The following is a 24,843-nucleotide window of genomic DNA, read 5'->3' on the forward strand; positions in this document are numbered from 1 at the left end:
ACCCTGTGCACCCCGCAGCACCCCCCCGTGCCCACAGCACCCTCCTGCACCCCACAGCACCCCCCTGCACCCCACAGCACCCATCTGCACCCTGCAGCACCCCACAGCACCCCCTGCACCCCGCAGCACCCATCTGCACCCCACAGCACCCACCCATGCCCACAGCACCCTCCTGCACCCCACAGCACCCCCCTGCCCCCCACAGCACCCACCCATGCCCACAGCACCCTCCTGCACCCCGCAGCACCCCTCTGCACCCCACAGCACCCCCTGCACCCCCCAGCACCCCCTGCACCCCGCAGCACCCCTCTGCACCCCACAGCACCCACCCGTGCCCGCAGCACCCGACAGCACCCCACAGCACCTCCCCATGCCCGCAGCACCCTGTGCACCCCGCAGCACCCCTCTGCACCCCACAGCACCCTCCCCGTGCCCACAGCACCCTCCTGCACCCCACAGCACCCCCCTGCACCTCGCAGCACCCACCCGTGCCCACAGCACCCAACAGCACCACACAGCACCCCCCTGCACCCCCTCCGCACCCGTCTGCACCCCACAGCACCCACTCAAGCCCACAGCACCCTCCTGCACCCCGCAGCACCCCTCTGCACCCCGCCGCACCCCCCGGTGCCCGCAGCACCCCTCTCCCCCCTTCCCCATCCCCGCACTACAAATCCCGGGGACCCACGCGGCAGCACCGCCCCCACCCGCGGCCCCGCCGCTTCCCCGCCCGCTCCCCGCCCGCACCATGGCCGCGGCCCCGCTGGCCGAGGGGGCTCCGGCCGAGCCGCACGACAGGTAAGGACCCGCATCCCTCCCCGTTACAACCCCACCCGCGACGGGACCGGGACCGCAACGCCCCGGAGCCGCCGGGAACCGGCGGCTCCGGGGCGTTGCGGTCCCGGTCCCGTCCCACGCTGCCGCTTCCGCGAGTGGGGCCTCCCGATCGCTCCTTTTCCCCCCAAAACCCATTACCTTCCCCCAAGCCCCAACGCTCCCCGCCACGCAGCCTCACCAAACCCCCGCCGACCTCCTCTTTTTAGCTTTTTTTTAGCTTTTTTTTTTTTTCCCTCTTTTTTTTTTTTTGGCCTTAATTTCGCAGCGGATCAATCCCAAGGCAGCTGGCGCATGCCTCCGCCCCGGCGAGCACGAGGGATGCCGGCGGAGCGGAGCAACCTACAAATTCACTACCAAAAATCTCATTTCCACCCCCCCCTCAGGTTTTCTCTCTGTTTTCCGCTCCCCTTTTTTCCCCGCAATCCTCAGGCAGGACCGCTCCCAAACACCAAATCCTTGGGAATTGATTCCGGAGCATCACCGGAGCGCTGTTGATTTGGTAAACCTGGTTCTAGGGATGCGAGCATCCCTGGTTGCGGGGTACCGGCACCCGGCTGTCCCCGCGGCACCGACCGACCCCGGCTCTGCCCGAGTCGGTGCCAAACCAGCCCGCGTGTTTCGGCGGCTAAATACGGATCCGGCAGCTGCCTGTGACGGCGTTGCCTTTGCCCTTCCTGTGAGTCAGCGGCGGGTAGCGGGGAGGCTGAGGATGATGAGCAGGGGAGGAAGGAGCCACCCCGATTCACGCCGGCCAGGCAGGAGATGAGTAACCGGGTTGTATAACCCAGCCTCTTCCACCGCCGGTCCGGCTGCCCGCGCGGTTCCCGCCGTCGCTCCGTATGAATAGCAGGGAGATAATTGGGTTTGAAGAGGGAAACGTTTGTCCTTTTGTGGTTAGGAATCGGAGGACTGAACAGGGCTGGGAGAGAGCGCGTGTGCCTTGGGCTGCCCGGGGATGCTCGTCCCGCGCCGGTGCCTCCATCCCTCGGGCGGGTCCCCTCCATCCCTCGGGCCGGTGCCTCCATCCCTCGGGCGGGACCCTCCATCCCTCGGGCTGTGCCTCCATCCCTCGGGCCGGTGCCTCCATCCCTCGGGCGGGACCCTCCATCCCTCGGGCCGGTGCCTCCATCCCGACGCTTCGGGCTTCCTGAAGCCTTTCCTTGTGCGCTCCCTGCACGTAACTCATCCTCTGGCCCGGCTTGCTCGCAGGGTGGTGGGATCCAGCCCCGTCTCAGCCCGGTCCCCGGCCGGGGGCTTCCCAGTGCGTTCCTGGTACATTCCAGGGTTCTGCACCAGGCTGTTGCAGTGCGGCCGCGTTCGGCTTCGGTTAGAGATGCCGTGGGACACGCAAGGCCCAGCCGAGGGCTGGCGCGCGTGGGTCCGGCCCAACAAAGACCACGCTCAAAGCTGGAGGGATGCGGGTTTGGCCTCTGCGCGCCCGCGGGTGCTGCTGGCAGGGGTGGGAGCTGGGAGAGGGACCCTCTCCCGCGGGGCCGGGCACCCCTCCGCTCTGGGCTTGCCGTGTCCTGAGCTTTTACACGGATCCGGCGGCAATATTTGGGTTACGGCGGCCAAACTAGGAAGAGCCACGTGCAATTCGGCTTCCATCCATGAATCCCAAGGAAAAGCCACTGAGCAGCTTTCCATCACTGGAAGGAAAAGGGGACCCCAGCCTTCGCGGGCTCTGCTCTTTCTCCCAATTTTAAGTCGAGCTCCTGGAGGCTGTGATTACGGAGGAGGGATTCGCGCTTAAAAATCATCTAGAAGGAAAAAAAGTCCAAAACCCCGGAGTTTTGGCCTGTGCAAGAGCTCCGAAAGCGGGAAGGGAATGGGGAAGTGGAGGCGGTTTGCGGAGGAGCACGTGCCGGGAGGGAGGCTCGGTCGCTGCCGGGGTTCAGAGCCGGTGCGGGCGATTCCCGTCCTACCGGGGAGCCCGGCTGGGATGTGGGGTGAGCCGCCGGGAGAGTCGCTCCCATCGCTTGGATGTTTCAAACAAAGGCAGGAAAAAAGACACCGGGGAGCGTGCGATAGGGAACAATGTCGCCTTGGCGAGGGCAGGGGCTCCTCGCCGCCAAGTTCCTCGTCCCTTTTCTTTTTTGCCTCTTTAATGAGAAAGAACAGAAATCGCGGCGGAAGAGAATTTTATTTTTAAACTCCTGAAAGAGCTTTTGCAGAGAAAAGGGGAGTCCGTGCCGAAATCACCGGATGGAAAAGGTTCCTTTGATCGTGGCTGACTTCTCTGGTGCTGTCGGGGCAGCAGCCGTGGCTCACGCTGGGGACAGGTCACCTCCCGGCCCCGTCCTGCTGCTCCCGCAGCCCCAGTTCGGGGGCCGCAGCCCCGTCCCTGGTCTCCAGCAGCGTTGTAGTCGCTGAGACGTGTTTTGGGGCGACGCTCTCCTCTGCGGTCCCATTGCTGGACCCGTTATAGGAGGGGGCCGGCGCGGCCATGCCCGGTGCCTGCCGTGTTCAGCCAGGGTTTGCCGAGGACACCGGGATGCAGCAAGTGTCCCCCGCCTCTGGAATAGCCCCGGGGCTTCGGGGAGGAGGAAGGGGTCTTCTCCCCATCTCCAGCCCCATCTCTGGACGTTCAGCCCCGCTGGATGCTACGTGTGGGGGGAGCACCCTCCCTGTACCCCCTCGGAGGTGGGTGCGCTGAAGCCGAGCTCCCGTCTTGCCGTGCCAGGGAGGGCGGGGGACTCAGTTTGGCGACTGCAGGACCTTGTTGTGACGAGCCGCGTCCCTGGCAGAGCCCGCCTGGCATTTCGGTGTGGCTGCTGTGACCAACCCCTTTCTCCGCAGCCAAATGCTGCGTGGTGGGTGCTGCTCTGCCCCGGTCCCAGTGCTCCAGAGCTGGCTGGGACCCCTTCTGCCGCGGTGCCCGGCCGTCTCCCACCCCTTGCTGGGCGTCCTGCCCTTCACCTGCTGCCCGGCTTCCCCCAAGGGCCGCTGGGCGCTGGGTGCCCGGGCTCCCTGCCCTCCCCGGCTGGGCCGGTGCCAGGAGAGGAGCCGAAACGGCCGGGGGGGCAGGAGGCAGCTGGCAGGGGGGAGGCCGAGAGAGCAGATTGCAGGCCCGAGCAGGCAGCGGGACATTATTCTTAGCCACCCGCAGCCCCGGGGTGTTGAGTTTCACCCACTTGTTTACTCCAGGGCCGAGGGGACGGCGAGGGGCACCTCTCTCCCGGGGAGCTGAGCACCAGGGGGGCTCACAGCCGGACCTCCCGCCACTGGGAGCTAAGGGAAGGGGATGAGTCCCTCACCAAAAACCCTGGCCCCCAGCAGCACCCTGGCCCCCAGCCCCAGCCGGCTCCATCGGCCGCAAGCGGGGTGCTGGCTGGGTGCCCCCTCCATCCCTGCCCCGGGGACATCCCCTTCTGCCCCCCTGCAGCCTCCTCCCCGCCGGTGCCCGCGGCCGCACACTTACCGGCTGCGCTCCCCGCTGCCCCTGAGCCCCCGGCCTCCGAGGGAGCCGAAGGAGCCCCGGTCCCGGGGAGCGGAGGCACAGGGGGGCCAGTGTTTATTGCCTGTGCAGGGGGGCGGTGAGGGGAGGTGTCACTTCGCCCCCCTGACCCCCCCGCTTTTTCTTTAATCAAGCCAGTGCTATTAATATCAGGTAATGAACGTAATCTCTAGGTTAAGCTATCCTCTTATGCGTGCTGACCGCTCCACAGCTCCCAGCAAAAGACGCTCCCCCGGCAGCACTCCTCTCCTTCCTCCATCTTCCTGCCCCGAGCCCCCCGGAGCTGCCCGGGGGGGGGGGTTCCGGGTTGCCCCGACCCCCGGGGAGCCCACGGTCCTGGTGCTGGGGGGGACGCTCCCGTGCATGGCTCCGTGCACTGGGGCTCGCCCACGGAGCCCCGCTGGCACGGCCGCCCTCTCGCCACGGTAGCGCCGGGAGGTTGGGGGACGGGAGCCGAGGGGTCGGGGTGAGCACCCTCTGCCCGGCATCATCTCCCGCTCCGCGGCGGGGTGGAGATGAGCAGTCCCCCAGCCTTCTCCAGTGTCCGCATATCTGGCTGCTGGGCCCTCGGGCCGGACGGCGGGTGAGTTCCTCGTTTGCTTCGGTTTCGGGTGGGTTTTTACTTTTTTTTTCACCTGTTTGCTTTCAGTCCTTGCTTGCCAGAGCGAACGCTCGGCAGCCCCGGTTCCTGGCCCTGGTCCCCAGCTCCTGCCTGGCTGAGGGCTGCAAAAGCGCAGGCAGCAGCTGGGGGAAAGATCAGCTTCCCACGGGACACGGGATGAAGCCAGCCCGGCGCCGTACGGCAGGGTGCCGGGGACTCGGCGGGTGGGTTTGGAGGGCTGGGCGCTTGGTTGGCGTGTTGTTTACGGGGCACAGGGCTGAGGACGAGCTCTCCTGTTTGCTTGCTGGGTCAGGTTTGGGGCTTTGCCATTTTTCCTTGCTGGCTGCGGGGACCTGCTGTGTTTCCCCTTCCAGCCCAGCACGGATCTGGGACGGTCGGGGGTCTCGGCGGGCAGCGGGATGCAGAGAGCCTTAGCATGGAGGGCACAGGAATGGTGGGGAAGGGAGTAACTCACCCCAGTAAATCCGTGCTTGGGATAAGCGGGAGCAAAATGCCTCCTGCATTTGTGCCAGCAGGCCTGCGGGGCTGGAGAGCCCTTTTGGGGAGCAGACCCCACCGTTGGGCATCCCCAGAGGGAAGGCAGAGCGCTCGGGCTCCCTCCTGCCAAAGGGGCACGGGCGGACTCTAGCGAGGAGGCACCGGCTACAGGGAAGGCGAAGCGTCCCCAGCAGCTGGGGACGGTCTGCGGAGGGCTGGTGGCAGCCGAGTCCTCCAGGAAGGAGGTTACCAAGCCCAGGGTGACGTTTCCCTGCGTATTTGCCTTGTTGTGGCATCACGTCGCTGAACCCCAAGGGGTACGCTCTGCTCGGGAAGGCTGGGGAGGGTCTGCGTGGGACAAGGACCGTGCTTTGGTTAGGGCAATGGCATTAACTTCGGCTGTAAATAGAGTCCCCTTCCTCCGAGTGCTTTGCCCTGCGGGTAGGGGCATTGCACAGGCTTTGTCGCTGCTGCAGGGAGTTTTTAAAAAGTGATAGGAAGAAACGGCCAAGCGAGATAGCTGGGAGATGACTGGGATCAGCCGTTCCTTCGGAGGGGAGGAGAGGCCCTTCCTGGCAAAGGCAGCGGCGGAAAACAGCTACAAAACTCGAAGTGTAACATTAGGAGAAAATGCTTGACCTTTGCAGAACTCCCGGGCAGTCCCACAGCCCTCCCCGTGCTTAGCTGAGATAAATCACAGGAAAGGTTTATTTCAGCAGTGTAGAATATCTACCTCTCATATAGATACAGACAGAGAATTCTGTATCTAAAGATATCTATAGATACAGAATTCAGGTGAGAGTCCAAGAGTATTTGGATGAGAGGAGGCAAAGCAAGCCAAGTCTTGAAACAAGATTAAAATGCCGCATCCAAGAGCGGCCTCGGGCGTGCGGGGGGAGGACGGCTCCGCTTCTCGCCGAGGGCCGTCCCTGCGCCGTCCCGTCCCCGCGCGTCCCTACGTCCCGCGGCGATGCCCCGGCGGGGAGCTGCTGGGGGTCCCCTCTGTGCCAGCCCCCTGGGTGTGCCGCGGGCACCTCGGGGAGCGGGGGGCTGGGGAAGCGGGATCTCAGCTGTGACCACAGCCTGTAAGTCTGGGCACAGCCGGAGCCATCGGGGTCCCAACCTCCTCATCCCCGCCAGGAGCTGGGTTATGTCCGTACTAATCAAAGATGCTGGCAGCAGACTTTGCAGAGGTCAACCTCCCGCTCGGGCTCCACTCCGGCTCCAAAGACCAGAGTTTTGCCCAACTTGGAGTCACTCTGGGAATCGTGGCCTCAGTCAGCAGCACAGCGTGCGGATCGTGGTCTGGGCCGCAGCATCTGCGCGCTGAGGTTGGCATGGGAGAGCTCGGCGCTGCGTTACACCAAAGAGCAGAGCATCCCAAAACGCTCGCCTGTTGCATGGAGACGGGCATGTATCCCCGGGGGAAAACCGGCTGAGCAGCCCTCGGCAGCAGCGCCGGCGGCATGGCTCTCGAGTAACCGCAGTCCCGGGAGAGGGGCTGGGACGCAGCCGTTTTATTTTCTGGTAAACAACCATGTCCTTGTCATCTCTTGCTTTTATCAAGCCAAAATGACTTTGTTTATGCACCGGCATCGTCAGCTGATGTCAGCCCCACTCTGGGAATAGCGCGCGGTGGCTAATTACCGCTGCAGCATCACTGGTGGGAGAGGAGACCGAGATGCCCCGTCTGGTTTTGCTTCTCCTGCCTCTCTGGTGGAAAGAGCCGTCTTTGCACAGCAAGAAACCCCAGAAGGCTTTCCCGGCGGGTCTCACCTCCTGACATTGCGTTTTAAAAGCGATCCTTGGGGTGTTTACAGCTCCTGGGTGAGCCGGAGGCTGGCGGTGCTCGGTGCTGGCCATGCGTGCCGATGGGCTCATGCATGGGACGGGGCGTTGGTGGCTCGAGGCTCTCGCAGGGGGACTCTGTAGGTGTACACGTGTAGGGTCGGTGTTGGCACGAGCGCCCGGTGCCCGGGCAGGAGCTGCGGCCTGCCTTTTGCTAGGAGGGGTTCAGCAAAGCCAGGCAAATCGCTGTCTCCTTGCCCGCTCCGCAGGGATGTGCCGGTGCGGGAGGTGGGGATGGCGTGCCTGGGGGCTCACACCCCGCTCGGGGGGTTTGCCGGGTGGCTTTACATGCAGATGGCTGGTCTCAAATTTTGATCTAATTGTTCTAAAAAGGGCTGGGGAAGGGAATTAATCTTCATAACAAAACAGCTTAAAATCAAACCAAAATCTGTAAAGCCCTGCAGTTTAAGCCCTCTCAAGAGCAAAAAATAACAGAGAGGCAGCAAAGCCCCGCCAGCTCGGCTGGGCTGTACCAAACAGTGCCAGGTTTGGCGTGTTCGGTCCCGGGGCTCTCTGACCTTGCAGAGGTTTCGTTTCCCGACCAGTCACGGCTGGGGAGAGGAACAGGCGTGAGCAGGGAGAGCCCTTTGCACCGTCTCAGAGGGAGGGGACATCCCTCCCGAGGCAGTGAAACTGCGAGCAGGGAGGAGCGGGAGCTGGTATAAATAATCCTCCCCATCCCCGTGCTGGCCGGGCAGCACGGCTGCAGCTTATCTCCTGGCCAGAGGCCACTTATCACCTCCCAGCCGCTGCTCTCTCGCTGCCAAGCTCAAAAGGGCTCCGGAGGGTGGTTTGTTCCTCTCCCTCCCCAGGGCCGTGGCAGGAGGGGAGATAAGAGAGAGGCATTTAGCAGCTCCAGGCTCCGGCCGTGCTCGGTGCTCGCTCAGCCCGCACGGCAAAGCAGACGTGAATGGCTTGGCAGCCCCGCTGCCCGGCTCTGGCCAGCTTGCAGGCTTGTCCCCAGGGCTTTCATGCCTAAAGCGTGGGAGAACTCCAGGTTTGGGTGGGAGCGGAGCACTTGGATTGGGGAGAGGAAAGGGACTGTGCACGGGGGGACGAGGATGGTTGAGCTGTAGCCCGCGTGTTTGGCTTCCATCCTCCCCAAAGTTCCTGTGGTGCATCAGGACAGGTTACTGCCCTCTGTAATAACACCCCTCGGTGTTTCTGAGAGCTCACTGGAGTGTTTATTTAACGTAGACGTTCCCCAAGCAGTAAGGCTGTAGGAAGTGATGCTTGTGCTGCACCTTTTCCAGGTTAAAACACAGTCCTGTGTGAGAATTCCTTGATGCTGGCCATGGCCTGGGGTTGCAGAGGCGCTGGTGGTACTGCAGCAGGGCTGTGGTTGCATCTGCCCCTCTTCCATTGCGTCCCTCTCCCGTACAGCGTGGGATCCCCTGGAGACCCCGCTCCCATGCGCCGGGAACACGGGCCCTTCCCCGCCACCCGTAACCGACCTCCCTCCTCTCCCCCTCCCCAGCAACAGCAGTGCCGAATCCTTAGACCGGCTGTACCCTGCGGTGGGCTCCACCAAGCCACCCCGAAAGCGGACCACTAGCCAGTGCAAGTCTGAGCCACCCCTGCTGCGGACCAGCAAGAGGACCATCTACACAGCTGGCCGGCCACCGTGGTACAATGAACATGGGACGCAGTCCAAAGAGGCCTTCGTGATAGGTAGGCAGAGGCAGCGCGTCTCCGGGCTCTGTCCCCGCTCTGTGCTGCAGCCGGTGCGGGCTAGCACAGGCAGCGTCGGTGCTGCCTGCCCGCTGGCTCTCCAGGAGATCTTGGCAGGGATTCCTGCCCCACAGCCTCCTTGGAAGCTTGAGGTTGGCTCCAGACTCCAGGCTGTGAGCTGCTCAGCCCGGGCAGGAGCAGGGAGAGTCCCCGTGGTTCGTCCAGCGTTGACTGGGTGAGCCGTAGCATTGGGCAGAAGCTGAGAGCTTGCAGATGGGGATGGTGGATTACAGCAGGCAGTGGGCAGACCACTATCTTTGCTTGTTGTTCCCACAACTCTTGTTGCCTGGGTTGTCACGAGTTCCCGGGGATTTAGTCGAGGCTGGTTCTCATGCCAGCTCTCCCCGTGTTACACAACCACCTACCGAAGGGTTTCCCAGCTTTTGCTCTGCACAGTGCTGGCAGTTACAGTACGTGCCATTTGACGTTTTCAAGGATAATCTCTCTTGTAGCTCCTATCGATCTCCCTCTTTGGAGGTTCCTCCAGCTTAGTGCAACAGAGCGGGACCTGAGCTGTAGCCTGTGGTTGGAAAGGCAGGCTGTGGGGTTGGTGGCTTCACCGCCTTTTCCCTGGCAGGTCTGGGCGGAGGCAGCGCCTCTGGGAAGACCACGGTGGCCACCATGATCATTGAGGCTCTTGATGTCCCTTGGGTGGTTCTGCTGTCCATGGACTCCTTCTACAAGGTGAGGCTACGCGTCCTCCTGGCCAGGCTCCTTGGGCTGCCCTGGCCCTTGGCATAAGCCCCTGATGGGGAAACGCAGCGTGGATTCAGTGACAGCCGCGTGGTTTCCCCTTCGGATGGCTCTTGGGGCAGGGGGAGAGGTTGCTGGGCACGGCGGCGGGGAGGGCAGGCTGGTGGTGGGGCCGGCCACGTGCGGTAACCTCTTCTCTGTGGGCAGGTGTTGACCAAGCAGCAGCAGGAGCAGGCAGCCAGCAATGACTTCAACTTTGACCACCCCGATGCCTTCGACTTTGACCTCATCATCGCCACCCTGAAGAAGCTGAAGCAAGGCAAGAGCGTGAAGATCCCCATCTACGACTTCACCACCCACAGCCGGAAGAAGGAATGGGTACGGGACACTGAGGGGGTGGCACAAGGCGGGGGGGCTGCCAAGGCAGGAGAGGGGGTGCCAGATGGGCCCCTCCAGCCCCTGCCTTCTGCGGTCAGACTCCTGCGGTCGCCCTCTGCTCCGTGGCTGGCTCAGGGCGCATTTTTCGGGTGAGCTGTCGCAGTCACTAACAACGCAGAGGGATTCCCTGGGACGGGGCATCTCTGGACACGTTCTCTCTCTAACTGCATCCATTTTGACTCCACAGAAAACCCTCTATGGCGCCAACGTGATTATCTTTGAAGGCATCATGGCGTTTGCGGACAAGGAGCTCCTGAAGGTGAGGAAGGGTTTAGAATCGGTTCTGGGGAAGCCTGACAGGCGCAAGTGCTGCAGCCCCCTCTTCTGCAGCCTTATATCAGAGCACAAATTGAGTCTCAGGTGCCCTGGGGCTCTTGCGCACTGCTGGATGGGACCCTGTCCTCCCACAGTGCTCCAGCATCACCCCTGCAAACCAGCCCTGCACCCCGTAGCCGGCTGGGGAGAGATGGTGGGAGCATGCTTTCTGCTGAGGTTCAGCAGCAGGGAGGTGACCTTCTCCTCCAGGTTGCACCAGCTGCTGCGGCACTTCGCCGTGCAGGAGAAATAGGCCTCAACCCTGGCAGCGGCAGGGGAAGAGCTCCCGGCAGAGGTCAAGCGTTTCAGCAGAGACCTTGATCTCAGCCATTCGTTCCCAGGAACTGGGAGCCGAGTGGTGACCTGGTCACTGGCACGGTGGTGCATAAACAGGACTAGAAATAGCCCCCCCCATGCTGCACGCCTCAGCGTGCACAGCCAGAAGCAGTGTCTGCTGTACATCTACTGTGCAAAGCCTGGTGTTCCTAGCGTGGACTCCTCCAGCACTTCAGGCTTTCTTGGGAGTTATTTGGACACATGAGAAATGCTATAGGAGGGAGAAAGCCATGCACAAACTTAGCCAAGCTCCATCTAGAAAGTTTCCTTCCCTGCCAAGTGAGCGTTTGGGTTGCACTTTGCTGGAGCAACCATGACCTCCAGTGGACAGCTGGGTAAATCCCCCAGGAGCTTCCTCTGAGCATCCCTGCTCTTGGCTCTTGCCATTCGGGGCGGTGTCATGAGCTGACCTGTGCTTGGCTCCCCTCCAGCATCGACGAGCCAGTGCTGCTGGGTTAAGCCTGTTGGTCTGCATCACGGGCGTCCACTTCTCTTGTCTCTCCTCGCTCTGAAATAGCATCCCACCAAAGTGCTGGGGCTGCTGAGAAGGGGAGAAAGGGTTTGGAGCAGGATGGGTCTTGGGGAGCATGAGAGTAAGGGGCAGGCGGCAGCAAGGGACTCGCTGCAGCATCTGCACTGCCAGCCAGGTTCAAGTTCAGGGGCTGCAGAGGCAAAGCTCCCTCCAGGCCGGAGCAGAGCTGAGCCGAGCTCTGTTAAACCGGTGTTGTGCTGTGCACAGGGCTCAGCCTTCTGGTCATGCCTGGTGGAGAAGGTCTGTTTGAGCTGCACAGCTAACCTGGGGGGTTTGTTCCCTCCCCTCTCGTTTCAGCTCCTTGATCTGAAGATATTTGTGGACACGGACTCGGATATCCGCTTGGTGCGTCGCCTGCGCAGGGACATCAGCGAACGCGGCCGTGACATCGAGGGTGTCATCAAGCAGTACAACAAGTTTGTCAAACCCGCCTTCGACCAGTATATCCAGCCCACCATGCGGCTGGCCGACATCGTCGTGCCCCGAGGTACCTGCCCAGGGCCGCCCCGAGCTGCCCCGTGGCTCAGTCCTGAGCGGGACCCGAGAGACCCCGTCCCTCTGCCCTCAGCTCTGCTGCCCAGCCCCACCGCCCTCCGGCTGGCGAGGACAGAAGAGTGGCTGTCCCTTGCCAAAGCAAAGGTTTCTCTAGTTGAGTGTCTCCAAACACTGGCCAAAGGCAGATTCCTAGGGGAATTTCTCCTGGAAAGTCAGCACTTTTCCCTCAAACAGTCTCCTGCCCTACCAGCTCCTGCAGCTTAGCAATTTAAAAGCTAGAGGTGACTTCTAGATATTCAATAATAGATTACTAAATAAGAATTTAATAATTAAAAGCTAGAGGTGACTTCTAGATATTCACTGGGGGAGCTGGGGGTGCTCAGCCTGGAGAAGAGGAGGCTGAGGGGAGCCCTCATCGCTCTCTGCAACTGCCTGAAAGGAGGCTGGAGCCGGGGGGGTCGGTCTCTTCTCCCCAGGAACAAGCGATGGGACGAGAGGGAACGGCCTCAAGCTGCGCCAGGGCAGGTTTGGGTTGGGTATTGGGAAAAACTTCTTCCCCAAAGGGCTGTCAGGCCCTGGCCCAGGCTGCCCAGGGCAGGGGCTGAGTCCCCATCCCTGGGGGGATTTAAAAGCCGGGGAGATGTGGTGCCTGGGGACGTGGGTTAGTGGTGGCCTTGGCAGCGCCGGGTTAGCGGTTGGACTCGATGATCTTAAAGGTCTTTTCCAACCTTAACGATTCTGTGATTCTATGAATAATAGATTACTAAATAAGAATTTAATAATAGCAGGAATGTCTCCGGCTGGATGATACTTTGCTAGGGAAGGGGTGTTTGGGGTACGGTGTATTTTTTAACATAGTGGGGAGCTTGGGGAAGAAACGCGTTTCAGGCACTGCTAGCACTGTGGTCCTGAGCAGGCTGTCTCTTGCTTTTGGTTCGCTCCAGGGAGCGGAAACACAGTGGCCATTGACCTGATCGTTCAGCACGTCCACAGCCAGCTGGAAGAGGTAAGAGCTGCCCGGTGCCCCGGGCGTTAGCGGTGGGGCCGACCTTGCCTGTGCAGCGGTGGCATTGCTCTGGGTGCCAAGGTGGGAACGGCCTGGCTTCCCTCCGTGCTGCGGGCGCCTGAGCCGCGGGGCTGTCCCTGTGAACTCCCCCCAGCCCTGCTCCCTCCGTTTCAGCAAAGGGGACTGCCTCGTCCCTCTGCTCGGGTTAGTGCAAGGCTCCTCGGCCAGCTGTGGTCCAGCAGCAGCTTCCTTCCCTCCCTGGGAGAGCGAGTCATCTGGGGACAAGGCAGCCATCCTCCAGTGACCCGAGTGATGTGCCCTCCCTGCCTGCAGCCCTCCCGGGGCCAGCATCACCCCAAACCCTGCAAGACTTCAGCTCTCTGCCTCTGGCTTCTCCTCTTCACCCCCTTGCAGGCACTGCTGCACAGTCTTTCCAGTCAAGAGCCCGCTTCCCCACTTCTGTGTTGGGTGCAGCCCATGCGTTTCCAAACCCAAAGTCTTGTCATGTTTGATGCCCAGATCCAGGCAAATGCTCCCATCTCCTTCCCCATCACTGGGTTTAACAAGTCTGCTTCTGTGTGTCCTGGGCCAGTCCTCACCCATGGTTTGAGCCTGGGACCCTTCAATCAAACGACGCTGTTGTGCGTTGCTGTTCCCTGAGCAGCACACCCTCCTCCCGCCCCACGTTTGTAGCTTTGATGTTTAAGTTGTGGAGATGCTCAGAGCGATGTCCTGGGAGGTGGAAGGAGCATGACCTGGAGATGGATGCACTTGGGAAGTTGAGGGCTCGATGCCTGCAGGCGGCAGGAGCCGCTCGGCCCCTGGCTGCGAGCCGACACGCGATGGCATCGTGCCTCCCGCGCCTGCTCGGGAGGGATCATCTCTGAGGGATCAGGTCACGCTCTGATGCAAAAGCGTGATGGAAAGTTCCCCCTCCCACAGCACCCCGCTCTCCGCGGGGCTGCAGGCGGCAGTCGGGGCTTGTTGACTGCCCGGATTGACAGCACTAAGCTCTGGCAGGTCGTGAAGTTGGTTTCTAAAGCCTAGGTCACAGGAGCGAGGGTCAGAGCCCTCGCTAGCACCGGGCTGAGGAGGGCACGCAGCCGTGGGGCGCAGGCCAGGAGCAGGGAAATGGCTGTTTCTCCCAGCCCCTGGGATCTGGCCAGGAAAGCTCGCGGCTGGACGCCGCAGCGAGCAAACACGGCAGCTCCTCCCCAGAGCCCTGCTGCGAGCCAGGCGAGGGGTTGGCTTGGGGGGGGGCTTTCATTTGCCTGGGGAGGGGAAGAAGGGGAAAAGGCTACATGTGAATGCAGGAAAATATTCCTATTTTTCCTTTTCTTTTATCTTGAAACGACCCTGGTGTTGGCAATGCTTAATACCGGTTGCATTGTGTCTTTGTGTTGCTGCCGCAGCGTGAACTCAGTGTCAGGTAAGAGCCCCTAACTCTGTCCTGTCTGTGCAGCCCGAGGCATTTCCAATGCCAGGCACTGCTTGGCCTAACCCTGACCTGCAGTCGAGGCCGACAGCTCGCATAACGCACGGCCTCGTCACGCTCCGAGCTGACGAAAGGCCGCCTTGTCCTTGGCTTTGGGACCGGCAGGGACAGGGCTGTTCCCCAGGGATGCATTCGTCCTGCGAGGGTACTGCCAGCTTGGCCGCAGGCCCCTGAAGCTGGGACAGGGGTTTGTTAGCTGGGGACCCCCGACCTCTGCAAGCGGGGAGGCTTTGCGTCCTGGGATTCTCTTTTATTTCCCTTCATCCTCTAAGACGAACAGTTGTTCCGAGCCGCTCTCCATCCCTGATGATTAAACATCATTAAACATCAATTATTAAATTAAACAAGGCGGCTCAAGGGTGGTGGGAGCCCTGGATCCCTCACCGTCGCAGAGGCTCTCAGCTGCAAGCCTGCTGGCCCCCGGGAGGAGCGTAGCAGCTTCGGCGTGGCGAGAGGTACCCGCTTCCCTGCAGCATCTAAAGCCTGCACAGCAACTGCCTGGGGCCTAAGAAAATACTTATGCCCTAATCCAGCAGGATTTCTAATTTCTCAGTACCTGCAGGTGGATGCTATAAAGCATACACTGATTTACTTAACCTCTTCAGCATGCGGATCCAGATGGGACTTTAGCTCTCTTGCTTCCATTAAGCAGCCAGCGAAGTTTCCAGGTACTTTTGTAGCAAGCAGAGGGGATGCGTTACTGCAGCTGGGTTTCCATTTAGATTTCCATCATTGATGGAGACACTTAACTCAAGTAACCCTAAAATTTACATTTAGCATACAAAAAGCTTTTAAAATACCTAAGATGAACAGAAAAAGACTCTGCTGTACTTGGTTCTGCTTAAGCCATCCATTTCCTAGACTAGGCAACTGGATGTTTTATTTTATTTTGGTTTGCTTGTTTAACGCCATGGGGCCTGACATTTCCATACAGACAGCGTAAGCGGCCCTGCGTATCTGGAGGCCCAGGTGGGAAGGTGCTCTTTAGCGTGGGGAGAAATCTGTTGCTTTAAAAAATCGCAGGAATAACATTAGAGCGTAGACTGGGGGGGGGGGGTGTCTATGTACATATGCCCATACCGATGTGTGTATATACACACATAGAAAATTTTCTTTCTCTCCAGGGATTCTCTTTAATCTAAGTGGCACTCAGTACAGGTGATCCTTCTGTGCACCTTAAAAATCACATATTTAATAATATGTCAAGAAAGGATAATGATAGCAGGTTTGGGAAGGTAACTCTGACCTCCAAAAACAACTCCGTGATAACCACAGCCACAGACATTTTTATGTTTGAGGCTCGTGGGTTTCCATTTATGCCTTTGCCAGAAAGTCTGGAAAAAATTTCCTGCAAAAAATCTGTTTACACTCCTGGAGTCCCAGTGCTTTTACTGCTGCTGCGGTTTCCCATCAGCTCTCCTGAGGCTCGCAAGAGGAGCGAGGTGGATGGAGAGACGCGTGTCAGGCGAGCTGCACTCGGCAGACGGGGGGCTTTTCATCTTGAACAATTCCCCATCCTCCTGTCTTGAATGGCTTCATCTAAATGTCACCGTTGTTGTTCTGATGTCACTGCCTTTTGGCGGCCGTGGGGACGCAGCGAGGTCTTTGTAGCTGGTAGAATAAAACCTGGAGGCTTAGATGTGTCCCTGGTCCGAGGCCCTTCGCTGGCCCATGTGCTCCCGGCTGGCCCTGGGCCACCTCCCCTGCGCCGGAGGGTGGCTGGGATGGCGGGGAGTGCCTCTCCCCGACTCTCAGCTGGTCAAACGGGTGAATTCTGAGGAGTTTAAAGAAAGCGGTGCCGTTCCCTGGACCTGCAAGCCTTGTTTTCCTCCTGTAGCTGCTGGCTGCTGAGGAGCATCGTTGCCTTCCTCTGCATTCCCTCAGAGCGCAGGTCAGCCCTTAGCATCCTTGCAGCCGGGATATTTCTTGTCCAGCTTCCCACGTGTTTAACCGTGCATGTGCTGGGGCTGTAAGTGCCTACCAGCACTCCCAGGTGAGTATTTCTCCTCGAGCCCAGCACCAGGAGCCCGACCGGGTGCAGTGCTCTCAGCCGAGCCTGTTTTCTGTCCCTTCCCTTTCAGCAACCAGCCCAGCTCTCGGAGCCAGCGCTCTTTTCAGCTGAATTCCCCTCGCCAATCAATATTCCCCACCCCCGAGGTCTCGATCAGCTTTGGCATGCCCTTTGCCAATTGTGCCTTTAAATATCAACCCGTGGCGCAGTTTAATAGCCCTTGTTTGAAATGTCAGCCGTGAAAGCCAGCCGCTCTACGTGTTTGAAATGCCTTGACTGCATTAGCTCCTTTGTAGCTGGATGTCTCCTGTCTGCTTCCTGCTTGATAGCACGCTCAACAAAGAGCCGAGGATGTTCCCTGAAGCCTTCCTGGGAGATGGTCTCCCCTTTCTCTTTCTTTCTTTCTATTTCTTCTTTTTTTTTTTCCTTTTAAAGCTTTTGTTCTGGGGGGGGGAAAATAAGTTTCCAAAGTGAGACGTTTTCTTGACGTGCTCGTGGCTGCCCATCTGCATTTTCCGTCGCGGTCCTGCCTGGCAGGGGGAGGGACAGGAAGCATCGCGCTCGCGGGCCGCCTGCGGGTCGCGGCGGCAGAGACCCGCTGCCTCCGGCCCTCCCGGCAGGGCTGGGCGAGGGGTTTCACCGCAGGCGAGGCGGCCGTGGCGGGGCGGCTGCCGGAGAGGCTGAGCTTTTCCCTCTGCCTCTGCCGACAGCCCCTCTCCAAGGGATGGCGATCCCAGGGCAGGTCCAGGTCGGCTCAGGGGAAGGAAGGTCTTGCCGGCCGGTGGTGATGGTCAGTTCAGAGCCGGGTTTCTCCCCACGTGCTGTCAGCTTTCCAGGCTCTCCCAGGCTCGTGCAGATCGTCTGTCCAGCGTGCCGGGAGGCGGGCACCCCTGTGAGCCCACAAGCAGTTTGCGTGGGTGCAGGGCAGGTTGGGTGACGCTTGGGCTTGAGCTCCTGCGCTTGCTCTAGGATTGCAGCAGAGCCGTGGGCGAGGGCTGGGCATTTCCCTCCGGACTCGGGGAGCTGCAGCTGGGGTTGCAGTGTGGCACCACGGGGGACAGAGATGTGACAGTGGCCCTGCCGTGACTCCGGGGCGGTGAGAGCGGACAGAGCTTTCCCCCCACGGAGCCAGGAGTGGAGCTGGTGCCGTGGAGCGCAGCCGTGACGTGACTTGGTCACCAAAGGAGAGGTCTGTACAGCGGCGGCCCAGGCACCAGGCAGGTCCAAGAGCCGTACATCAATTAGGGCTTTTTTTTTCCCCCCTTTGACTAATGACAGTGCTTTTTCCTTTGTTTCATGTCGTGTTTGTCCCTCTCCCCTTAAACTCGTGTTTCCTGTCTTGTCTCCCCTGAACATCCCTCCCACCTGGTGACCAGAGGAAGCTGCGCTGGGATATGTGAGGAGACGAACGCTAACGGCAGTGTTTTGGTTGTGACACTAACGCCGGGGAAGGGGGGCGAGGGCTGCGCAGCGTGAGCCGCGTTACTAACCCGGGCAGACAGCTCGCAGGGTCCTGCTTCGCTGGGGCTGTGCAGGGCAAACCAGGGTGGGGGGACTTGAGAGACCATCTTTATCCTGACCCCAAAAATGGGACCTGCTGCTCTCCCTGGGGGCCCCCGTGGCACCGAGCAGCTTCCCTGGGCTGTCGGGAACAGGGGCCCGAGCAGGGTTGCATCCAGACCTCCCCGTCCCTGCACTGAGCACCGGCCCCTGCGCGGGTGTCACAGGAAGGTGCGGAAAGCTCGGTGATAAAACGCTGACAGCGTTTCCCCGGGGGCTGTTGACAGCTCGGGGCGCAGGGGAGGTGTTCCCAGGCACACGGGGCTGCTCGCGGGGGTAGGAGCGCTCGCTGGCGTCTGCGGCAGGGAGTGGGAGCCGGGTCGCACTGCGTCTCCCCTGCAGCACCACAGAGCCCAGGGCAGGAGAGGGGCTGCCCATCCCGCAGGCGTGGCGGGATGCTGCGATGTGGACCTGGCAGTGACGGAGGGGAGAGGTGCAAGCTCAGGCGTGCGCCGTGGTGGGTGGGAGACAGCCTACGACCGCTACAGCTCCTCTGGTTTTGGGGACGGTGGTTTGTCACCTTAGCAAACCCAGCTGGGGCCATGAGTTGGTGTGTGGCTGATCTCCATCCCCCTCTAGAAGCAGGCAGCCCCTGTGCAGGCACCAGCGTCCGCCAAAGGCAGGGCTCAGGTCCTCACCCACCATGTAGGTCTGCATCCCTGGGGCCAGGAGGGGTTTAGGCAGGGCTGGATGGCAACTGTGCCCCCAGAATCTGTCCCCGGACCAGGTCTGGCAGGAGGAAGGGAGGGGGGCTGTGGGGGCAGAGCTGCTGGGTGCTGCCAGCAGCACAGCCCCGGCGCGGGAGCATCTCCGACGGCAGCTAACCCGAGTTGCGGTGACTAACAGAGTGAGCTCGCTTCACTGACGGCAGGTCCGGGGCCTTGAGGGCTGCTTGTCCCAAACAAGCGGTGGGGTCTGCGGGCAGCGGGAGCGCTGGGCTTGGCCCCGGGCTCTGCCGGCAGCGGCCAAGCCTGCGACGGGCGCACAACCCGTCCCATGCCCTCTGCGTGGCTGCGAGCTTCTGCGCTCTCGGGAGCGTTCCCTGCGTAAGGGCTCTTCGCTGCTACGCAGGACTGGAACTGGCAAAAGTAAGGAGCCCTTAAGTACCCACAGGCCTTGGGAATGTCTCGTTTGGTGTTGGTCGGCCAAGACCAGGAGATGGCTATGTGGATGGAGGCCTCAAGTCATCTAGCCCTGCCTTCCTCCATTCCTACCCAGTCATCTTCTCTGTCTTCTTCTCCGCTTGTGTGCCTCTGTGTGTGTGTGCAATTAATCCAGGTTTCTGCTTGATTTGAAGTCTTAATCACCTGGTGCTTCTGTTTGTTTGCTCTCTCCTCCTCCTCCCCAACATCTCTCTGACCGGGATGCAGCCGCTGGCACGTGTGTGATCTGACGTGTGGCTTTCGGACCCCAGCCCTCCTCCCAGACAAAGTCGCTTGTCCATCCTGCCCAGCCTTGTGGAAGCCAAATAGATGTGACCTTCATCTCATTACTGCCGCTCTCAAAGAGAGAGGTGACTAATGGGGCTCCATTGTGCGCTTCCCCATGAATGGTGTTCCCTTGATCCAAGAATAGCTCCCAACCCTATTAGTTATGTGGAGATGAGTCACACAAAGCCAGCTGTAAAGTCTTGAAGCTGTTCCCAATTTGGTGTCGATCTGACTATCCTTGAATGGGCCAGGTGCTCTGTGAAATGGTCTCGTTGCAGCCTGGCTCTGCATTGAGCCGTGTACCAGCGCCGCGGGCCTGGCTGCCCGTCCCCGTTCCCGGTGACATCTGGCACTCGTAGGACAGAGGCAACCACAACAGCTCCTCCTCACCCCATGAGTTCAGGATCCACCACCAGATAAGACTCCCAAACAGGAGAAGGTTTTGATTTTATTTTCCACATTCTTCCCAACCAGTGGAAACCAAGATGGGCCACGCAGCGGGACGGGCAGGTCCTTGGGCCGCCAGGTCCCCCTGGCTCCACCGGCCACCCGCTTCGTGGGAGCAGGTCCCTTTGCCATCGCGGGGGGACCGGGCAGGGCTGGCCGCTCGTTCGGCTCGGCTGGATGGCCTTGGTGTGCGTTTGCAGTGCGAGATGACATCTGGGAGGATGGCTCCGGCCGTGCGCTGTGCACCAGCCTTCGGGCAGCCTTGCCCGGAGATCTTCTGACCGTGTGTTTGGTTTTCAGGGCCGCCCTGGCCTCTGCCCACCAGTGCCACCCCCTTCCTCAGACGCTCAGCGTGCTGAAGAGCACCCCTCAGGTGAGGGGCATGCACACCATCATCAGGTAAAGCCCCCGCCACCGCGGCCTCCTGGGGCGGGATGGGGCTTGGCTGCCGGCCGGGGCGGGCTCGGCTTGCTTTGGACTCCCGAATCCCACTTGTGCCCTGTCCTCGTGACTTGGGGACGTGGGACAGGACAGACGGTGGTGGGGCCTGGGTACGGGAGCTGTGCTGTGAGCGCTCCGTGGTCTCACCAACAATTTTTCTGCCTTTTACCTTAAAACTGCCACCGTGTTCCAGGCTCAGCCGGTGGACCCTGTGCAAACAAAACGCCGACAGCCAGACAGGGCCAGGGGCTGCCCTCCTCCCCGCAGCCGCTGACCTCTGTCAGCATCTCCCGGGGCACATTGTGGTCCACAGCTTACACTGCCTTTCCCTCCTCTCCAGAAACAAGGAGACCAGCAGAGATGAGTTCATTTTCTATTCCAAGAGGCTGATGCGGTTGCTGATTGAGCACGCGCTCTCCTTGCTCCCGTTCCAGGTGGGTTCGGGGGTGCAGCTGGGAGGACGGGCAGCAGGCGCTGTGTTTCCCATTCCTAACCCGTAGCTGCCAGGGAGCCGGGACAGTCCCGGTGCTGCTCCTCCAGCCTTCCCCATGTATCAGCCCTTTCCTCCCAGATGAAAAAGGGAGGCAGGGCTCCCCTAGGCCATGGAGCAGTGACAACTCTGCCCAGCCTCCATTTCCGAGGATCCAGACCAACGGGCAGCTTGGCTGGCTCCCTGGTACCGGGGCTGCTCCGAGAGCCACCTCAGAGCCCCTGGTAATGCTTCTCACATGGTTTTTGTAGAGTTGCACGGTCCAGACCCCGCAGGGACAGGACTACGAAGGGAGGACATACAGCGGGAAGCAAGTAAGTGGAAGCAAAAGGTACTTACTATTCAACCCTGCCCCGCGGAGCTACGCCGAAAGCCCTGTGGATGCAGGGGAAGGACACCCCTGGCTTCTCGGGGCTTCCATCAGGCCTGGGTTTGGTGCCCACTGTCATGAGTACGATACCCTGTGTCGTCAGGACAGGCCAGGGGTGCCGCCAGCAATGTCACCGTGCCACTGCTGCCCTCCCACTGAGGGAGGCAGTCTGGACTGGGAGGAGCACAACCCTCTTGGAAGGGATGTGCTTTGGGGTTGCCCATTAGAGTCCCCCACTGTCGAGGCCCACGGCCATACGGGGGTGGTGTGCACCTCCTGCACCGTGCCTTCCCCTGCACCCTCGCCCTGTGCTGCAGATCACCGGGGTGTCTATCCTGCGAGCGGGCGAGACCATGGAGCCAGCGCTGCGAGCAGTGTGCAAGGATGTCCGCATCGGGACCATTCTCATCCAGACCAACTGCAACACGGGCGAGCCGGAGGTAAAACCCCGGGCTGCCGAGGGCATCTCCTGGCATTAGCCTGCATGCGGGGGGTGACTCGGGTGTTTCTTGAGAGCTCTTCAGCGATCCGAGAGTTGATCTTGGCGGGGGGTGAGTGCTCAGAAAGCGAGTGCTTTGAAAGCTTCTGAAGTGGGCTTTGCCAGCATGTTTGTGCACGCAGGGGCTGGTTTGCTGTCCGAGCGTTTGCACCAGCGCCTGGCTCCAAGCTGGCAGCTGGGGTCCCAGAGATAGGGCGGCATGAAAGATCCTTCACCCCTCGAAGAGAAGGGCTCGGGTTGCTCCGTTTGCCTTGAGCCTGCAGCCTCTCAGCTGATCTCTCTTCCCCCTGCCCAGCTCCACTATCTGCGGCTGCCGAAGGACATCAGCGAAGACCACGTCATCCTGATGGACTGCACGGTCTCCACGGGCGCAGCAGCCATGATGGCGGTGCGGGTGCTGCTGGTACGGAGGACGTCGGGCGCGCTGCAGGAGGGCGGGTGGTTCGCCCCCAAATAACGTGCGAAACGCCAGCCGCAGCCGTGCTGAGGGGACTTGCGCTGAAACCGTCTCCTCCTTGCGAAGGAGGGTGACGTGGGAGACAGCACAAGCTGGGGTGACTCTGTAACCAGGCATTGACAAAGTCACCCCTTCCTTCTGTAGTAACAGCCTGGGTTTAATTGGTTTCTTGGTCCTGTGCCCAGTAACCCCAACTGGCCACGGAAAGGGGAGGAGAGAAAGTGGCTCCGGGAAGGTCCTCGAGTGGTCCGAGTGCCTGGGCCATCACCTGCCTTAGATACCCTCACCCCGAGCTGTCTCTGTGCCTTTCCTGTAGGATCACGATGTCCCAGAAGACAAGATCTTCCTCCTCTCCCTGCTTATGGCGGAGATGGGTGTCCACTCAGTCGCCTATGCTTTCCCCCGGGTGAAGATCATCACCACAGCTGTGGACAAGAAGGTGAATGACCTTTTCCGGATAATCCCTGGCATCGGTGAGTATCTGGGTAGGAATGAGCTGTTGCTGGGGGATTTTCGGTGCTTCTGGCCCACTCACCAGAGGAGGTGAAGCCCTGGTTGTCAGCAGCAACTTAGGTCTGGCCTTATTTTACCCGGGGACCCACTGCCTCTCCTGGGTCCTGCTGCCACGTGGGCGGTGGGATCGACACACACGCTCCGAGAGCTGTCAGGCAGCCGTAGCCTTGTTGGCCGAAGGAGCCATTCCACGTGCCGTGAGCCTCCTCCGGCCCCAGGTGGAGAAGCTGGGCTGGGACAGCTGGAGCGGACCTGTGCCCACCTCATTCCCTAAGCTGCCACCTTAAACCAACTCATCCAAAAGGAGCTCACTCCGTTCTTCTGTCCTCACCTCTGCTGTGCCAGGAAACGCCCCTGCCACGGGGTGCTAAACCAGCCTCCAGGCTGCTCCACTTTTGCTGCTCCACCAGTTTTAGAGCTCTTCTCTTCAAGCTGTTGGATAAACTTGCTTTTGTTTCCTTGCCTGCTGGGACGAGGGCGGGTCCCAGGGCTCCCCGCAGAGCTGCACCGCGACTGCGTCTCTCTCTTTCTCCCCGCAGGGAACTTCGGCGATCGGTACTTCGGGACGGACGCTCCTCCCGACTGGAGCGACGATGAAGATGCTCTTAGCACTTAGCTGGATGTGGAGACGCCACTGGCGACAGGCAGCTTCAGCACCGCACCTTAACCCCTCTGTCCATCGCAGAGATTTCTCCTTCCTCCTCACCAAGCATAGATATTTTTTTCAAATCTTACATCGGAGATCTAGGGCATATTTTTTCAAAGACAGACAAATCTTAGTTTGACTTTGTGGACAGTCGCGTGTCCCAGCATAGAGTGGAGTTAATTTATTTTAATTTAAATATTTGCCTATATAACTTATTGGAGATATTTTATAAAGAAAAATAATAAATTTTTTCTCTGGTTTTCTTGAATGGAGCCATTCTTTGTCACGCCCCAGGGGTGCCCAGAAGGATTCGCAGCCCTTCGGGACTGCTGCCCTGGGAGGGCAGATGCCGCGAGCGGCATGGGCGGTGGAGACCCCGCCGCTGAGGAGCAGGCTGCGCTGCAGCCGTGGAGCGGTGCTGACGGCTCTGTCTTTGTGCCGGTTACAGGCAGCTGGGTGGTGGTTCTCTTCGGTGAACACTGAAGCTCTTCTACACCCCAGGGAGAGCCTGCCCTAGGGGATGCGCTCGCTCTGTCTGATGCTGCCGAGGCAGGGAGGGAGCCTTCACCTCCTGGGAGCTGGTGGGGACAGAGAGCACCCTGCGGCCTCTCTGCCAGGGTAGCGTAACCCCCCGCAAACCAAGCTCTCCTGCCTGCAGCAGGGCTGTGAGCCGGAGAAAAACCCACCGCTCCCATTCCCCAGCTCCCACCTCTTGCTGCTGTGCACCAGGGAGGAACTACCATGCTCTGGATCCAAGTGAAGGGTTGGGGAAGAGGAGGGGCAGTTCTTCACATCTGCACGGAAGCTGAAGTTCAGCTCGGATCACATCACGCTTTAGCTTTAGCAGCACCGAGCCCCTGTTTCAGTTCAGCAGCCGAAGTGAAACGCAGCTCACCCAAACACCCTGCTCTTGCTGAATCAGAGCTGCTGAAGACGTGGTGAGGAGCAGGGCTCGTAACGGTCTCCAGGAAGCTGTTAGCAGGCCAGAGTAACCTCAGCAGAAGGGCAGCCGGCCCCAGATTAAGTCAGAGGAGGCTGTGACCACTGTGGCTGAACACGGAGTATTTTCCTTTTTCCTGCATGATGCAAAGTACCAATGCAACATCCTTGTGCTGGAGATAAATGGGCCAAGAGGAGCAAACCTATGCCTCGGCTGGGCGTCCCTGGCTCGGAGCTGGCTCCTGAGGGGTCAGGCAAGGCAGGCAGGCGCTGCCGGGGCTGGGAGGGGGATGTTCTGCCAGGCCCTCGCCGAAATGGAGAGTCGCCTGGTGATAACTCAGTGTGGGCTCAGGTGTGACGAGCCTGAAATAACTGCCACCGCTCTGCAGCATGTTGTATAAATTCTCAACTAAATTTAAAAGAAAACACACGCCCGAGTTCCTGCAAGTACTCGGCGAAAGCATGAGCCCTCGGCTTGAAAGCCACGCTCAGAGCCAGCACTGACACTTGATTAGTGTCTGCTAAAAATAGCTCCTTGCGTAGGTGGAAGGAGAGCTCATAAGCACAAACATGGGAGGATAGGCAGACACAGGGTTTTTTGGCTGGGGCACCAGGTGAGTAGTAGTGGGACAAGGGACAGCAGCATCACCAGACCCATGGAGGAGCATGTCTGCACCCGGAGTCCTTCTTCTGGGTTGCAGCCACCAGCGCAGGAACTCAGTACTGGAGGAGCCCGGTGTCTTCTTTCTAGACCATGC

The 24,843-nt window shown here is 60.4% G+C and overlaps 1 protein-coding gene and 1 long non-coding RNA gene across 4 annotated transcripts; one reads left to right on the top strand and one right to left on the bottom strand.

Annotated features, from left to right (window-relative positions):
• Positions 1 to 714: 714 nt before the first annotated feature.
• On the top strand, positions 715 to 23,414 carry UCKL1 (uridine-cytidine kinase 1 like 1). Of its 3 annotated transcripts, none has more exons than XM_087749918.1 (15): positions 715 to 798; positions 8,719 to 8,912; positions 9,550 to 9,656; positions 9,873 to 10,043; positions 10,291 to 10,362; positions 11,584 to 11,773; positions 12,726 to 12,787; positions 17,670 to 17,689; positions 20,031 to 20,129; positions 20,512 to 20,605; positions 20,913 to 20,975; positions 21,349 to 21,471; positions 21,826 to 21,933; positions 22,304 to 22,460; positions 23,040 to 23,414. In XM_087749918.1, the coding sequence occupies exons 1-15, from the start codon at positions 749 to 751 to the stop codon at positions 23,114 to 23,116; spliced, it is 1,587 nt and encodes a 528-aa protein (XP_087606044.1). In that variant the 5' UTR covers positions 715 to 748; the 3' UTR covers positions 23,117 to 23,414. The 3 variants fall into 3 exon arrangements, with proteins under 3 accessions (XP_087606044.1, XP_009471672.1, XP_087606043.1); XM_009473397.2 differs by lacking the exons at positions 715 to 798; positions 17,670 to 17,689 and adding exons at positions 4,522 to 4,877; positions 14,200 to 14,216; XM_087749917.1 differs by lacking the exon at positions 715 to 798 and adding an exon at positions 4,523 to 4,877.
• On the bottom strand, positions 1,215 to 4,386 carry LOC148056564 (uncharacterized). The gene is made up of 3 exons (XR_015702965.1): positions 4,259 to 4,386; positions 1,898 to 3,294; positions 1,215 to 1,835 (listed from the first exon to the last, which is right to left on the bottom strand). It is a non-coding gene; the product is annotated as an uncharacterized LOC148056564 (long non-coding RNA).
• Positions 23,415 to 24,843: the final 1,429 nt, after the last annotated feature.

This window comes from Nipponia nippon, unplaced genomic scaffold (genome assembly GCF_047370975.1).
Source record: "Nipponia nippon isolate SJK-2023a ecotype South Korea unplaced genomic scaffold, ASM4737097v1 scaffold_13, whole genome shotgun sequence".
Classification (NCBI taxonomy): Eukaryota; Metazoa; Chordata; class Aves; order Pelecaniformes; family Threskiornithidae; genus Nipponia; species Nipponia nippon.

Coding starts and splice junctions, on each gene's coding strand:
- UCKL1 (XM_087749917.1), top strand. CDS start 4,810: ATGAGCAGTCCCCCAGCCTTCTCCAGTGTCCGCATATCTGGCTGCTGG. Junction 8,913..9,549: donor CAAAGAGGCCTTCGTGATAG/GTAGGCAGAGGC, acceptor TTTCCCTGGCAG/GTCTGGGCGGAGGCAGCGCC. Junction 12,788..17,669: donor TCCACAGCCAGCTGGAAGAG/GTAAGAGCTGCC, acceptor CCTGGTGACCAG/AGGAAGCTGCGCTGGGATAT.